Source organism: Hemitrygon akajei, chromosome 14 (genome assembly GCF_048418815.1).
Source record: "Hemitrygon akajei chromosome 14, sHemAka1.3, whole genome shotgun sequence".
In the NCBI taxonomy this organism is placed as follows: domain Eukaryota; kingdom Metazoa; phylum Chordata; class Chondrichthyes; order Myliobatiformes; family Dasyatidae; genus Hemitrygon; species Hemitrygon akajei.
Genome location: NC_133137.1, coordinates 83,218,352 through 83,236,103, shown reverse-complemented (window position 1 = coordinate 83,236,103; position 17,752 = coordinate 83,218,352). Strand labels below are relative to the sequence as shown.

Below are 17,752 nucleotides of genomic sequence, written 5' to 3'. Positions count from 1 at the left end.
ACAGTGCAATACATATAATATACTATAAGTTATAATAAATAAATATAATTTAAACATAAATTACTAAATAATACAAAGAGACCAAAAATAGCGAGGTAGCATTCATGGGTTCATTGTGCATTCAGAAACATCTTGATGAAGGGGGAGAAGCTGTTCTTAAAACATTGAGTGTGTGTCTTCAGGCTCCGGTAGTTCCTCTCTGATGGTAGCAGTGAGTAAAGGACGTGTCCTGGATGGTAAGGGTCCTTAATGAGGCATCGCTCTTTGATGATGTCCTTGATGGTGGGGAAGCTGGTGTCCATGATGGACCTGGTTGAGTTTAAAACCTCCTGCAGATTTTTCCAATCCTGTGCAGTGGCCCCTCCGTGCCAGATGGTGATGCAACCAGTTAGAATGCTCTCCATGGAACATCTGCAAGAACTTGCTAGGGTCTTTGGTAACATACCAAATCTCTTCAAACTCCTAATGAAATATAGCTCCTGGTGTGCCCTCTTCGTAATTGCATCAATATGCTGGGTTCAGAATAGATCTTCTGAGCTGTCAACACCCAGGAGCTCTGTGAGCAGTGGTGTTTCATAGAGATCTTTGATAGGCTGGTAGAGGACTCATACGCCAAGCTTGCTTTCATTGGTCAGGGAGCTGAGTATGCAAGCTAGGTCCCGTTGTTGTATAACCTTGGCTTGGCTGCATTTGGAGCAGTTCTGATGATTGCATTACAGGAAGAATGTGGAGACTTCGAAGAGGGTGCAGAAGAGATTTATCAGGGTATTGCCTTGATTAGAAAGGTTGGGAAAACATGAATTGTTTTCTCTGGAGCATTGGAAACTCAGGGGCAACCTGCTATTTGTTTATAAAATTGTGAGAGGGATAGACAGAGTAGATAGAATCTTTTTCCTGGGGTGGAAATGTCAAATTCTACAGGGCATACACAGCCTTAAAGGGAGAGGAGAGGTTAAAGGAGATATACAAGGCAAACCTTTTTACTGGCAAGGGAGGTGGTGGAAGCAGATACGATGGCAACGCTCAAGAGGCTTTTAGGCAGACACATGAACAGATAGGAGAACTGAGGGACAGAGATCATGTGCAGGCAGATGGGGTAGATGGTTAACATAGATATGGTGGGCAGCTACAACCCACTCCTCCCTGCCACTGTGTACATTTACAGAGAGCGCTGCCACAAGGAAAGCAGCATCCATCATCAAAGACCACTGCCATCCAGGCCATGCTCTCTTTTCACTACCATCAGGCAGGAGGTACAGGATCCTTAGGCCCCACACCACCTGATTCAGGAATGGATTTTACCCTACATCATCGGCATGGTCAACTTCACTCACAACTCCAAACGGATTCTACGACCTACAGATTCAATTTCAAAGACTCTTTTACAACTCATGTTCTCTATTATAATTTTTAAATTTGCACTGTTTGTCTTTTGCAGAGTGGTTGCTTGTTTTTGTTTATGTACATATTTTCATAGATTTTTATTGTATTTCTTTATATTTCCTGTAAATGCCAGCAAGAAAATGAATTTCAAGGTAGTACAAGATGATATATATATATGTACCTTGATAATTAATTTACTTTGACTTTGAAGGGCCTGTCACTCTGCTGTACATTCATTTCGGAGAGCTTAAGAGTACAACTCACTGTATTTTGCCAAAGAAGGATCACTATGTACTTAAACAGGGCAAGTGACTACCTCTTCAGTCACAGATTCAGAGTGCATCAGACTCTTTATAAATAGATTCCCTAAATAGACTTTGTTTGCTTTGCTATTACTTGAGAAAGAAAACTGTGTTTACATATTGTCTGCAGTGAGCATTCCCAGGCCCCAGTTTATTTGACAGATTCCATACTGTCAAGAGAGGAAAAAGTGCACACAGACTTCAATGGCGACAAGTTTTTAAAATTCTTAAATTATAGACGCCAGATTTAAATATATCAACCTGCCAGAGGTTAAGATACTTTCTTCTGCTGCCTGGAAAACTCTCAGCAATGTAAAACAGTAATAACATTTTAACTCTTGAGGTGCTGGTACGTGGAGATAAACGTGAAGTGCCTTTGGAAGGAGATAAGAGATCTCTGATTAGCTCAGTGCACCCTGTAAGCAGCTCAGTGGGAGATCCTTCATACAGCTGACATGAACAGGATGGGCCAAATGGTCTCGTTCTTTGCCCAGAACTTTGGATACTTCCACAAGCATTCAATGTCTTTCCAAACAAAGCAAGTATCGAAGTGACATTTAATTCTCAATAGTGTTTGTCCATTTTTTTGGGAGATGTCTTAGTATTTTGTACTCAGTTGTAGCAAAGGTAGTCGATGAGTCTTGGGGCAATGTTTAACTGGTGGATATCTTGCAACCTTCGAGGACCAAGACTCTTCCTCAGGGTCAGTCTGCAGTGATGTGCCAAGCTCATTGGTGTACCTGGAGTCAAAACATAACCTTTAATAACAATGATCCAACACTGTACAATCCAAAAATATTTTAATATTTTAGAATGCACTTTCACAATATCCCACCATGCTCAATCAATTTCTCTGATTCATTCACTATGGTTACATTCTCACTCCAGCATTATAAATGCCCCAAATTTCACTTCCAATGAACTATTAGGTCTGAACCAAGTCGATATGCAATGCCTCTAAAAGGTGACGTCCAGCATTGAGGAGCCCCTCTATCCAGGACATGCCCTCTTCCTATTACCACTATAAAGAAGGAGGTACAGGAGCCTGAAGACACACATTCAATGTTTTAGGAACAATTTCTTCCCCTCTGCCAATGGCTTCACTTATCACCTTCTAGTTTGTTCTTCTTCCCCTCCCCAACCTCCTTATTCTAGCTTCTTCCCCCTTCCTTTCCAGTCCTGATAAAGCATCCTGGCCCAAAATGTTGACTGTTTGTTCCTTTCCATAGATGCTGCTTGACTTGCTGAGTTCCTCCAGCATTTTGCATGTGTTGCTCTGGATTTCCACCATTTGCAGAATCACTTCCGTTTCTGATAATAAACCTGATTCTGCTATGTAGAAACAGAGCCCACCAGGGTTCACACAATTCCAGAACTCTGGAACTCTCTGAGAGTGATTCATTGCTGGATTCAATCGCAGAGTGCTATGTGGAGCATCCCAGACTTTGCATTCAACTCTCACTTAACACGAGCCAGACTACAGAACTGATAGCAGACTTCAGGAAGAGGAAGTTGGGAGAACACACACCAGATCTCATTGAGGTACCATCAGTGGAAAGAGTGAGCAGCTTCAAGTCCCTGGGCATCAACATCTCAGAGGATCTATCCTGGCCCAATATATTGATGGAATTATGAAGAGGGCATGCCAGCAGCTCTACTTCGTTAGGAGTTTGAGGAGATTTGGCAATGAATAGGGACAATTCTTTTTTAAATTAATGTGCTGTAGATTTGTGCTTTATTCTTGTAATGAGAATCAGGGCTGGGTGTGGCACTGTGCCCTCCATAATGGGCTCAGTGGGAGTTAGTAGTTGGGGGGGAGGGGGGCAAGGGTTGCCAGTAACAAATCCTGGAAGAATCACATTCGGAAAACACAGAGCCCAGTTAAGCTGCCTTTTCGTTCCTGCCAACACCCCACCCATTTCCAATGTTTTCACAACTGCTCAAAGTAAGAGGCTCAACACACTGTTTTTGTAAATCACTTATGGAGTGGCAGAGTCAAACACATCAATAAAAAATTGCATAAAGGGGGAAGAGTCAGTGGAAAAATTAAAAAATCATTTGTGTGTGTCTGTGTCTATATATATGTGCATGAGACCAAGGATGAATTCTAAACCATGACTGATAAACCATGATTCTAAATCCATTTGGAACTTGCTCCTCAAGTTAATCGTGATGAAGGATCTTGGCCTGAAATACTCATTTCTCTCCACAGATGCTGCCTGCCTGCTGAATTCCTCCAGCATCTTGTGTGTGCTGTTCTGGATTTCCAGAATCTTGTGCACTGGAACTTTCTTCTGATGAGTTATGAACTAATTAAAAAGTTGTGGTGGAGGGGGGGATGGGGAGGGAGAAATCAGACTTAAGATACTGAGTTCAGTTCCCCACAGCAGAATCTTTCACTCTTGGAGTCTTTGAAACATCCCAAGAGAGCAGACAAACTTGATCTGAATAGAACTTTTCTAATAACTATATTGACTTGCTTTGCATTATGGATCAGAACATAGAACACAGAACAGTACAGCAGGGTATATTCCCCCAACCTCCGCCCCTTCCTAAACCCATTGTGGTGGCATCTTTCCTTGGCCTCTTTCTTATACACATGATGACCCTTCGCAACTAAAGATAAAAATATTCAATCGAACGTGTATTGAAGACCTGCTTCAACTGAACTTCAGCGCTGTCCTCAGCTGCTCTTCCAACTTTAACCCTTCCAAACTCTCAGCACTTTTGATAAATGAATGAAAAATTATTTTGCTCCACTTACACAATGGGAAAACCGATTTTACTTCCTACAGTCCTGACCCTTTTCTCACCTGACTATAGTCTTATTATTAACCAGATCAGGAACAATCTTGGTGCTACATCTAATACGAGCTGAGCCTTTGCAGCACCTTGGAGGCTTCCTATTTCCACCTCCAAACTGAGACCAGCCATACATAGATGGAACAAGTAGCTTTCTAGATCTGCATGACCCATTTGTGCAGTGGTGTGCGGGATTAACAGCGCACCATTATTTTTAATCTGTGCCGTTTGAGTACTTGTTGATAAAGTTTCTTACTCTGGTAATACTTGAGGCACTCTGCTGAAGGGGATCCAGAATGAGTGTACTCCAAAGGTATCCGCCCCCGATTGTCTTGTGCATACACATTGGCTCCATAGTCAATGAGCATTTTAATCAACTCCGCATCCTTTGACTTGGCAGCAAGATGAAGAGCAGTTTCATGGAGTTTAGCACCATTCACATTTGCCCCTGGAGATCAAAAAAGACACACAAGAACAAAAACAGATGACCAAAATTGCACTTGCAACACACTTACTACCTACATTTTTCAAAACCAGATTACACTCACTGGCCACTTCATTAGGTATCTTTCGCACCTAATAAAGTGGCCGCCGAGTGTATATTCATGGTCTTCGGCTGCCGTAGTTCATCCACTTCAAGATTTGATGTGCTGTGCGTTCAGGATGGTCTTCTGCACACCACTGCTGTAACGTGTGGTTATTTGAGTCACTGTCGCCTTTCTGTCAGCTTGATAGCAATTGGTATACAACTAGATGTAGTGTTTAGTGAGGCTGTGAGAAAGGTCAGGCAGATCATAGGGCAAAATTGCAATCAGTGGGATCAAATGAAGTGTAACAGGGGGCCAAAATCAAAAAGAGTGATGAATACAGGAGTAAAGGTTTTATAATGGAATGCACTTAGTATACACAATTAGGTAGATGATTTCGTAGCCTCAGTTAGAGATTGGCAGGTCTGATGTTGCGGGCAGCTCTGAGTTGTGGCTAAAAGAAGATCATAGTTGGGAGCTTATCATCCAAGGATACATGTTGTATTGGAAGGATGGGCAGGTAGGCAGAGGGGGTGATGTGGCTCTGTTAGTGAAAAAAACGAAATCAAATCCTTGGAAAGAGGTGACATAGGATTGAAGATGTAGAATCTTTGTGGGTAGAATTAGGAATCTGCAAGGATAAACGGACCCTGACAGGAGTTACATACTGACTTCAAACAGTAGCCAGGATGTGGGCTACAGATTAGAACAGGAGACAGAAAAGGCATGAAATGGCTATGTTCAAGTAGATTGGTTTGGGCTGGATCCCGAAAGAATGAATTTGTTAAATGACTAGGAGATGGATTTTTACATCAACTTGTGGTTGAGCCCACTCGGGGAATGGAAATTCTGGATTGGATAGAAACATCGAAACATAGAAAACCTACAGCACAATACAGGTCCTTCAACCCACGATGCTGTGCCGAACACATACTTACTTTAAAAATTACCTAGGGTCACCCATAGCCATCTATTTTTCTAAGCTTCGTGTACCTATCCAGGAGTCTCTTAAAAGACCCTATCGTATCCGCCTCCACCACCGTTGCCAGCAGCCCATTCCACGCACTCACCACTCTCTGCGTAAAAAACTTACCCCTGACATCTCCTCTGTACCTACTTCCAAGCACCTTAAAACTGTGGCCTCTCGTGTTAGCCTTTTTAGCCCTGGGAAATGTTATGTAATGACCCAGATTTGATTAGAAAGCTAAAGGTAAAGGAACCCTTAGGCAGCAGTGATCATAATATGGCAGAATTCACTCTGCAGTTTGAGAAGGAGAAGATAAAATGAAATATTTCAGTATTACAGTGGAGTAAAGAGACAAGAACGAGGAGCTAGCCTAAGTTGACTGGAAGGGATCACTAGCAGGGATGACGGCACATCAGCAATGACTGGGGGAAATTCGGATGGTGCAGGAAAGGTACATCCCAAAGATGAAGAAGTGTTCTAAAGGGAGGACAAGACAACCCTGATTAACCAGGGAAGTCAAAGACACCATAAAAGCAAAAGCAAGGGCATATAATATAGCATAAATTAGTGGGAAGGTAGAGGACTGGGAAGCTTTAAAAACCACAAAAGGCAACAAGCCACAGAGAAAGATGAAATATGAAAGTAAGCTACAATGATATAAAAGAGGATACAAACATTATTTCAGATATATAAAGAGTAAAGGAGAGGTGAGAGTGGATATTGGACCGCTGGAAAATGACGCCTAAGAGGAAGTAATGGGGGACAAAGAGGAACATCGTAAGTATATTACATCAGTCTTCACTGTGGAAAACACTAGCAGAATGCAAGAGAGTCAGTGGGGCAGAAGTGAGTGTTGTTGCCATTACTAAGAAGGTGCTTGAGAAGCTGAAAAGCCTGAAGATACAGAAGTCACCTGGACTACACTCCAGGGTTCTGAAAGAGGTAGCTGAAGAGATTATGGAGGCATTAGTAATGGTCTTTCATGAATCATTAGATTCTGGAATGGTTCCTGAGGACTGGAAAATTTCAAATGTTACTCTTTAAGCAGGAAGGGAGGCAGAAGAAAGGAAATCATAGGCCAATTAGCCTGACTTCAGTGGTTGGAAATATGTTGGAGTCTATTATCAAGGATGAGGTTTCTGGGTACTTGGAGGGACATGATAGATTAGGTCAAAGTCAGCATGCTTTTCTAAAGGGGAAATCTTGCCTGACAAATCTGTTGGAATTCTTTGAGGAAATAATAGGCTGGGTAGACAGAGGAGAGTCAGTGGATGTTGTTTATTTGGATTTTCAGGAGGCCTTTGACAAGATATCACACATGAGGCTGATTAACAAGAGCCCATGGTATTATGGGAAAATTTACTGGCATGGGTAGAAGATTGGCTGACTGGCAGAGGACAAAAAGTGTGAATAAAACAGGCCTTTTCTGGTTGACTGCCAGTGACTAGTGGTGTGCCGTAGGGGTCGGTGTTGGGGCCGCATCTTTTCACGTTGTATGTCAATGATTTGGATGATGAAATTGGTGGCTTTTTGGTCAAGTTTGCGGATGATACAAAGAAAGGTGGAGAGACAAGTTGTGTTAAGGAGGCAGGGTGTCTGCAGGGCTTAGACAGATTGGGAGAATAAGCAAAGAAGTGGTAGACGGATACAGTGTAGGGAAGTGTTTCCTAAATGGAGAGAATGTTCAGAAATTTGAGGTGCAAAGGGACTTGGGAGTCCTCATATAGGATTCCCTAAAATTACTGGTTGAGTCTGTGGTGAGGAAGGCAAATGCGATGTTAGCATTTATTTCAAGAGGACTGAAATATAAAAGCAAGAATGTAATGTTGAAGCTTCCTAAAGCACTAGCAAGGCCTCACTTGGAGTATTGTGAGTGGTTTATGCCCCTTATCTAAGAAAGAATGTGCTGACATTGGAAAGGGTTCAAAGGTGGTTCAAGAAAATGATTCCAAAATTGAAAGGCTTGTCATATGTGGAACATTTGATGGCCCTAGGCCTGTATTCACTAGAATTCAGAAGAATGAGGGTTGACCTAATTAAAACCTATTGAATATTGAAAGGCCTCAACAGAGTGGATGTGGAGAGGAGGTGGTGGAGTCTAAGACAGAGGATATGGCCTCAGAATTGAGGGGTATCCTTTTAAAACGGAGATGAAGAAGAACTTCTTTAGCCAGAGAGTAGTTAATCTGTGGAATTTGTTGCCATAGGCAGCTGTGGAGGCCAAGTCTTTATGTATATTTAAGGCAGAGGCTGATAGATTCTTCTTTAGTCAGGGCATGAAGGGATATGGGGAGAATGCAGGATATTGGGGCTAAAAGGGAAAATGGATCAGCCATGATGAAATGGCAGAGCAGACTTGATGGGCCAAATGGCCTAATTCTTCTCCTATATCTTATGGTCATGCACTTTAGTAGAAGGAATAAAGGCATAGACTATTTGCTAAACAGGTAGAAAATTTAGAAATCTGAGGTGCAAATGGACTTGGAAGCTCTCGAACAGAATTCCCTGAAGGTTAACTTGCAAATTGAGTCACTGGCATTTTGAGAGAACTAGAATACAAAAGCAAGGATGTAATGCTGAGGGTTTATAAGGCATTGGTCAGATCACACTTGGAGCAGATTTGGGCCCCTTATCTTAGAAAAGACGTGCTGGCGTTGGAGAGGGTCCAGAGGAGGTTCACGAGAATGACTTCAGGAACGAAAGGGTTAACATATGAAGAGTGTCTGATGGTTCTGGGCCTGTACACATTGGAGTTTATAGGAATGAGGAGGGGGATCTCATTGAAACCTAAGGTCTGGATAAAGTGGATGTGGAGAGGGTATCTCATATAGTGAGGGTGTCTAGGACCAGAGCTGAGGAAAAACTTCTTTCACCAGAGGGTGGTAAATCTGTGGAATTCATTGCTACAGATTGCTGTGCAGGCTAAGTCATTGGGTATACTTAAGGCGCAGGTTTATAGGTTCTTGGTTAATCAAGGAGTCAAAGGTTACCAGCAGAATGGGTTTGAGAGGGATAATAAATCAGCTATGATGGAATGGTGGGGCAGACTGAAAGGGCAAAATGGTCTAATTCTGCTCCTATGTCTTATGACCTTGAACCAGTCTGGTCATTCTTCTCTGATTTCTCTTATTAACACAGATCTGCTACTCACTGGAATTTTTTTTTGCTTTTCATCCCATTCGCTGTAAAATTTAGAAAACGTTTGTGTGAAGATTCCAGCAGTTTCTGATATGACCCTGCCTGGACCCAACGATATTCCACAATCAAGATCATTGGGATCACATTTCTTCTCTGTTCTGATGTTTGGCCTGAACAACAACTGAACCTCTTGACCATGCCTACATGCATTGCATTGCTGCCACCTGATTGGCTGATTAAACATTTGCATTAACGAGCTGGTGTACAGGAGGACCAAACGAAGTGGCTACTGAATGTAGAATAGCAAGGAGGTTCAACACAAGGAGGGAAGAGAATAGGTTCATCGGGGAGCTTTGGAGGATGGAGTGGCAGATTGAAGGGAACTGCATAGTCATGGGAAGTTCTAAGTTTGTGGTTAATTCAGGTTACTGCTTCAGAATATGGCAAGTCCACTTTCTAAACACAGTCAGCTCTAGGATACACTAACAAAAGACAGCGCCATACCAGGTGTGAGAGGAAATGGATCTGAGATTCAGAAACAGGTATATTACCTCTGACACATGTCATGAAATTTGTTTTGTGGCACCAAAAGAGAAACACTGCTCTAAGTCACAAAATTAAATAAACAGTGCAAAAGACAAATTATGAGGTAGCATTCATGGTCCATCCAGAAACCTGATGGTTCCTGTGCCTGCTCCCGCGTGGCAGTAATGCAAAGACAGCATGTCTCTGATGGTGAGGGTCGCCACCTTCTTTAGGCTTTGCCTTTTGCAGATGTCCTCAATGGTGGGTGGTGGATGGGGTGCTTGTACCCATGATGGAACTGGCCGAGTCTGCGACCCTCTGCAGCCTCCTGCAATCCTGTGCATTGAAGCTGCGACACCAAGCTGCAATGCAACCCGTCAGAAGGTTCACCACCTTATATCTGTAGACATTTTTTTTTGAGCCTTTGGTGACGTAGCAAACCTCCTCAAATTCCTCCTTCACGAATGCATCAATGTGTCGGGCCCAAGGAGGAACTCGAAGCCGCTCACCTTTTCCAACACTGACCTCTCAGTGAGGACTGGTGTGCGCTCTCCCGACTTCCCCTCCCCGAAGTCCTTGGTTTTGCTGACATTGAGTGTGAGGCTGTTGTTCCCACTCGATTGGCTGATCAGCTCAATCCCGGCGTTCTCGTCGCCTTCTGAAATCCTGCCAACCACAGTGACCGTCAGCAGATTAATATATGGTGTTTGAGCTGTGTCTGGTCACACAGTCAGGAGCATAGAGAGAGCAGAACAGTGGGCTAAGCACACGTCTTTGAGGTACAACTGTACTGATTGTCAGTGAGACGGATATGTTATTACTGCTCTGCACTGTTGGCAGTCTCCTGATATGGAAGTCAGGGATCTAATTGAAGTTTGTTTATTAGCACTGAGGGATGATAGTGTTGAACACTGAGCTGTAATCGACAAACAGTATTGCTGATATCTGGGTGACCCAAAGCCAAATGGAGAGCCAGTGCGACTGAGTCCGCTGTAGACCTGTTGTGATGGTCGGCAGATTGCAGCAGGTCTGAGTCCAGGTCCAGGCAGGAGTTAACTCTAGCCATGACCAACCTCTCAAAGCACTTAATCACAGTAGATAAGAATGTGATAGTGGTTGAGGCATCTCACCCTGCTCTACTTGGGCACTGGCATGATGGATGTCCTTTCGAAGCAGGTGGAAACCTCTGACTGCAGAAGAGGGTGAAGATGCCCCTGAACACTCCAACCTTTTGGCTGGCACAGGCTTTCAGTACTCTGCCAGATAACACAGGATGTTCTAACCTTGGCTTCTGAAACAGAGATCACCAGGCAGCCGAATGCTGTGGGGATTTGCACAGGTGTAGTTTTATCGTCCCATTCAAAGCCTCCCTCAAAGGCATTGAGATCACCTAAGAGTGAAGCATAACGACCATTTATGCCATTAGTTTTCACCTTATAGGAACAAAAGGCCCGAAAGTCCTGCCACAGCTGCTGTCCTTCCAATTGTGTCTCTAACTTCACGAGGAATTGCCTTCACCACTCTCATGATGGGCTTCCATAAGATGCACCTAGACTTCTTGTAGGATGCTGGATTGCTAGTCTTGAGTGCCACATATTCAGCCCTCAGCAAACTGTAGATCTCCTGGTTCATCTAGGGTGTCTTGAAGGCACACACTCATCTATGCAGGTCCTGATGAAGTTGGTGACAGTTGTGGCATATTCATTCAGATCCGGAGATGAATTCCTGAATACGGTGCAGTCCACTGATTCAAAGCAGTCCTGTAAATGCTCCTCTGCCTCCCTTGATCAGACCTTCACCGTCCACACGCTGCTCCTTAGTCTCTGCCTAGTTTCCAGGAGTACATATACAGAAGCACTCTTGATGGTGCTGTAACGGAGATTGAGTGTTACACCGGTGACATGCTGGTGGTAGCTTGTGAAAGTCCCACACGACGATAGGCAAGGCGTCAAGATGTGCTGTCTCGTGACTGTTGATTATGGTGCACAGCTCCTCCAGTGCATCACTCAATGCACCAGATGTCAGGTTGGCACTGGAGGTTCACAAGAAAGCTAAAGTTCTGAGCAGGCCAGCAAGAGCACATTACATTGACAGAAACTCACCTGCATTAAGCAAAAGCTTTGCACAATCAATGTGCGGCACAGTGCAAGCCACATGTAAAGGGGTTCCAAAGTGGCAGTCATAAGCCTCTAGGTTTGCACCTACGTCAATGAGCAGCCTCATACACTCTGCACTACCTGAAACAGAGGAAAGCACAGTTAAAACAAAACCATCAACATCCTCTCGTCCTGCTTCACCCTTCCCCAGCCCTTTGGAATACAGCATTCCACTTCACTTTTTAAATTCAAAGATACAGCACAGTTACAGCGGCCCACGAGTTCAGGGCTGCCCAATTACACCCATGTGACCAACTAACGTACGAACTGGTTCATTCTGCTCCTCGGTCAGATGGTCTTTACATTTATGGCCTGTTTACGGTCAACAACTCACCCTGCCTTGGGAAAGTAGCCAACGCAATCAGGGACCTCACCCTCCCGGTCATTCCCTCTTCTCCACCCTCCCGTCAATAAAAAGATAGAAAACGAACCGGGCTCAAGGACAACTTTGTCCCAGTGATAGCAGGTTCTTGAACGGACCTCTTACATGCTAAAGATGAGCTCTTGATATTTCAATCTGCCTTGTTGTGGCCCTTGCATTTTGTCTATCTGCACTGCTCATTCTTTCTAACTGTAACACTATATTCTGCGTCTGTTTTCTCCTCTCGTATTGCCTTGATGTACTTATCTATGGAGTAATCTGTCAGGATGACCTGCAAAGAAAAGCTTTTCACTGTATTAAGATAAAGATTAGATTTATTTATCACAAGCACATCAAAACTTGAAACATACAGTGAAATGCTTTGCTCGTGTCAGCGGCCAACACAGTCCAAGGATTGTGGCAGCCCACAAGTGCTGCCATACATCTTAGCAGCAACATAGCACGACCACAACTTACTAACCCCAACTGTACTTCTTTGTAAGGTGGGAGGAAACTGGAGCACTTGGAGGAAACCCACATGGACAAGGGGAGAAAGTAATAACTCCTCACTTACAGCAGCAGGAATTGAACCCCGATCACCTGTGCTGTAAGGCGTTGTGCTAGCTGCCACACTACTGTGCTGCCCGCCCCCCCCCCCCCGTATCTTGGTATACATGACAATGATAAACTTTGGAAAAGGTTGTCAAATTGTTAGGGGCAGCATGGAAGCCGTAGCTATTAGCGTAACGTTATTACAGCGCCAGCGACCTGGGTTCAATTCCCGCCACTGCCTGTAAAGGAGCTTGTACGTTCTCCTCGTGACTGCGTGAATTCCCTCCCACATTCCGAACACGTACGGTTAGATTGTGAGTTGTCAGTGGCAGAATCACGGCGATGCTCGCGGACTGCCCAGCACAATCCTCGCTGATTTGATTTGATCTAAATGACACATCTCCCTTTATTTGTACATCTGACAAATAAAGCTAATATTTATAAAGAATAATAGAAGTTCCCGGTTTTCTTGTTTACTAGGAATAGGTTAAAGCAGAAGAATTACTGAGTTATACTCATGGTTCTGAAGCATAATTTCCTGTTGTTGTCTCCTCTTGAGAGATACCTCAGCGAAGAATCCTATTTATCCCAGATACAAGGTACAGTCTTTAATTACTGTAAGGACTTGCAGCTTACCAATCATACAGGCCTCATGCAATGGTGATGCGGTGAAAATAAGTGGATTTACATTTGCTCCGTAGGTCAACAGCAACTTGACACATTCAGTGTTACCACCAGCACACGCATCACAAAGTGGAGTACTCCCATCAATGTTTCTGGCTTCGACCTAAGAGACAGATTTTAAAGATATGAGTAAGTTTGTTGTTTTAAAATAGAATTATGCTTCAATCACAAACAGCATATCAAAACTCCTTCAGACAGTGTACTCATCTTTGACCCCACTGACAATCCAGAAAGAGAAAAAAAACACTTAAGTAGCTTAGCTAATATGGGATAAATCTTCAGAATGTTGAACGGATATTGATATGGTTAAGATCTGCTTTGGTTGCGTGTATTCAGCAACTTGATGGCTTAAGAAACTCAACAAAGTTAAATTCAGCAATAATTAGGCAATATGTTTCTTTTAATGCTAGGAAAGGTACAAGGTAAAACTTGTGCAATATGCACAAAATGCTGGAGAAACTCAGTAGGGCAGGCAGCAACAAAGGAGGGAGCTAAGTAGTTCACATTTTGGGCCAAGCCCTCTGAAGGCTCTCAGCCTGAAATGTCGACTATTTATTCCCATCTATAAATGCTGCCTGATTGGGTTTCTCCAGCATTTTGTGCACATTACACAAAGCATCTCACTTTTCCCACTGACCTCTAGATGTCACTGTCGACCCAGTTTCCCTACTAAGCAAACTCACTGCAGTGCCACCTTGGAAGCTTGAACACAGAATTGCAGCTTCATCATCATCGATGTACGTGAAATTTGTTGTTTTGCGGCAGCAGTACAGTGCAATAATAAAAATTATTGCAAGTTACAATAAGAAGATATTAAAAAAAAATAAGTCAGGCAAAAGAGAGCAAAATAGTTCATGGACCATTCGGAAGGTGATGGTGGAGATAAAGAAGCTGTTCCTAAAATATTAGGTGTGTGTCTTTAGGCTCCTGTACGTTCTCCCTAATGGTAGTAATGAGATATCCTGGATAGTGAGGGCCCTACGTGCCGCCTTCTTGAGAGATTGCCTTTTGAAGGTGTTCTCAATGGTGGGGAGGCTAGTGCCATGATGGAGTTGGCCAAGTTTACAACTCTCTGCAGTTTTTTTTAATCCTATGCAGTGACCCTTTCATGCCAGAAAGTGATGCAACCAGTCATAGTGCTCTCTATGGTAGGAGTTTGCTAGAATCTTTGGTGACATGCAGAGGTAGTGGAAAGTGTGGAAAACCTAAAGTTCCTTGGAGTTATGTTGTCAAAACAGCTGACATGGACCACCAACACCTCGCTGCTTGTAAAAAAGGCACAACAAAGACTCTTCTTCCTCAGAAAGCTGAAAGAGGCCAAACTCCCACAAAAGCTGTTGCTTAACTTCTACAGAAGCACAATTGAAACCACCCTGACCAACAGAGCCACAGTGTGGTATGTTAGCTGCACAGCCGCTGAGCGACAAGACCTGCATCGCGTGGTGAAGGCGGCCCAGCGAATTGTCAGGATGGAGCTCCCAGGACTGGACACCATCTATTCCAGCAGACTCTGGAGGAAAGCAATCAGCATAACCAGAGACACCACGCACCCCGGCCACTCCGTTTGACCCACTGCCATCCAGCAAAAGGTTCAGGACACTAAAAGCCAGAACAAATAGACTGAGGAACAGCTTCTACCCCAGAGCTGTGGCCTCCATCACACCACTCCCACAGAACAATGACTGAAACTGTGAGCACACACAAGGACTCAAATACTTGCACTAATGGCACTTTGTGCATTACTGTGATACTCTGGTGCTGCTGCAACTTATTTTCTGCTTCTTATCTATTTAATACTGTTTTTCTATTACTGTCTTGTTTTTATCGACTGCTTTATTTGATTGCCTGAGAGGAAGCCAAACAGAGTTTCATTGTACCTATGTATAATGATAATAAAGATCATTCAATTCAATTCAAATCTCCTTAAATTACAATGAAATATAGCTGCTGGCATGACTTCTTCATAACTGCATTAATATGCTGGACGCAGGATAGATCCTCTGAGGGGTTGACGTCCAGGAACTTGAAACTGCTCACCCTTTTCACTGCTGATCCCTTCAATGGGGACCAGTGTGTTCTCCTGAATTCTCCTTGAAGTCCACAATCAGTCCCTTGATCTCGCTGATGTTGAGTGCAAGGTTGCTGGTGTGACACCACTCAACCGGCTGATCTATCCCACTCCTGTATGCCTCCTCGTCACCATCTGCGATTCGGGCTCACAGCAGTTGTGTCATCAGTGCATGTATAGATGGTGTTTAAGCTGTGCCCAGCCACACAGCCTTGAGTGGAGAGACAGCAGAGCTGTGGGCTAAGCTCACGTCCTTGAGGTGCTCAGCCTGGGTTGATTGCCAGCAAGGAGGAGATGTTATCACTGATCTGCATTGACTGTGGTCTCCCGATGAGGAAGTCAAGGATCCAGTTGTAGAGGGAGGTACAGAGGCCCAGGTTTTAAAGCTTGTTGATTAGCACTGACAGGTTAACAGTGTTGAATGCTGGGCTGAGTTGAATACAGCCTGACTCTCTGTTGTACTATGCTGCACCATTGTGTGGTACCAAAACTACACTGCAGTGGACAGGAGTTAAAGCTGCCCAACAACACATCACCAAGGACATGTATACAGAAAGGCCAGCAATATCATGAAGGATCCCACCCATCAGGGACTGATCAGTTCAATCAGGGAAGTGGCTATGTAGCATCCACATCGGAATCATGAGATTCAAAAACAGTCATTTCCCCAGAGCTGTCAGGCTGATCAACACCTCCACCCATGAACCCACTACACCAACCCCACCACCACTACATGCACATCACCTAGTGTCATTTTATTCACATACTATCAGTCTACGTACATAATCGTTGCTTGTACCTTGTATTTTACAGGATTGCTTTTATATTTACTGAGTATTTTTTTATTGTTCTGTTGATGCTTATTGTGTTTTTTATGCTGCACCAGACCTAGAGGAACAATCATTTCATTCTCCTTTACACTCGTGCACTGAAGAATGACAAGAAACAGTCTTGAATCGTGACAGTCCCAACACTGTTGGCACTGGGATTATTTGAGCAAGACTTCACACAGAAGTTCTACAATAATTTCCTGGTGTGAGGAAGAGACTTTGGTACTTTCCAGATAAGAACAGCAGAGAACTTGACAGCAGAATTCTCTCAGGAGAGCTTGTTCCTGTGTCTTGGACATTTTTACCCCCTCTCCCCCACCGCGTCATCGCAAACTGATTATCAACACGAGTTGTTGCTGTCTGAAAAAACACACTGTATTGAGATTGGTAAATAAAAGTAAGGATCAAGGATCAACTTTATCTACTAGACACATTTACATGCATTAGGAATTTGCTGTGGTGAGTTGGTCAGGGAGCAACATACAACAGAAAATAACATTCAACAATTATAAAAAATAAAGGATTATATAAAAAATAAAGTTTGATGTTAAAGTACAGATATGGAACAAACTCTGCATAAATACCAGCACGTAGTAGTAGTCTCTCAAAGTCCGAGGAAGATGAATGTGTTGCGCAGACAACGTCTGTGGGCACGCATATGACTTCTGAGGCCGGTCCGAAGTGCAGACACGGTTTTTTCTTTTGATTTTGATTTCCACCACAATGATTGGGTGATCCGTCAGTCGCGGTTAACTGGCTGGATGATCTAGGGCAGGCGATGTTTAGGCCACCTTTTCTAGCCCCTCCCTGATTACAGGGTGGGCAGCGCTGTCCTAAAAAGGGCTGCCCAGTCACCCTGGATGCTGCTGGACTCCCCTACTGCCCTGGGTTCAGAGAAGAACGACTATCTGTCCAAGGGCTGCCTACGTGCAGGTTTGCAACTGCAACTCAGTGGTCACCTCCACCTGTTGGTTCGCTGCTCTCCCATCGCCGCAGGACTTTTGAAAGAGAAAGACGAAGATGCGCAACACAAGGACCTGTGCGTGAAAGATATTATAGTGAAAAAGCCTTAGCACGGAGACAGTCCCACTCTCTTGACCTCGGAGGTCAGGATCCACTGGCACGAAGATCGTTACACAGCATGTATTTACAATCTAAATAAGCATTATGAAATGCTGTTTTCCCTCTTCCTCTGTTCCCCACTCTGACTTTATATCTCTGCTCATCTGCCTATTACTTCACCCTGGGTTCCTCCTTCCCTTTCTCCTATGGTTCACTCTCCTCTCCTATCTCGTCTTCTTCTTCATTCTCTTCCCTTCCAGCTCTTGACCTTTCCCACCCACCTGGCTTCACCTATCACCTTCCAGCTAGCCTCCTTCCCCTCCCTCCACCTTTTTATTCTGACATCTCCCCCCCTTCCTTCTCAGTCCTGAAGAAGGACCTCGGCCCGAAACGTT

At 43.9% G+C, this 17,752-nt stretch overlaps 1 protein-coding gene across 3 annotated transcripts in view; it reads right to left on the bottom strand.

Annotated features, from left to right (window-relative positions):
• Nucleotides 1-1,805: 1,805 nt before the first annotated feature.
• LOC140738743 (ankyrin repeat and SOCS box protein 13-like) overlaps nt 1,806-17,752 on the bottom strand; it is a 37,964-nt gene continuing 22,017 nt past the window's right edge. For all 3 annotated transcript variants that reach the window (XM_073066486.1, XM_073066487.1, XM_073066488.1), the window contains 4 exons: nt 13,350-13,500; nt 11,747-11,881; nt 4,744-4,935; nt 1,806-2,425 (listed from right to left, as the gene is read on the bottom strand). In XM_073066486.1, the coding sequence (XP_072922587.1) occupies nt 2,298-2,425; nt 4,744-4,935; nt 11,747-11,881; nt 13,350-13,500 (606 nt within the window). In that variant the 3' untranslated portion in view covers nt 1,806-2,297. The remainder of the gene's footprint in view (nt 2,426-4,743; nt 4,936-11,746; nt 11,882-13,349; nt 13,501-17,752) is intronic.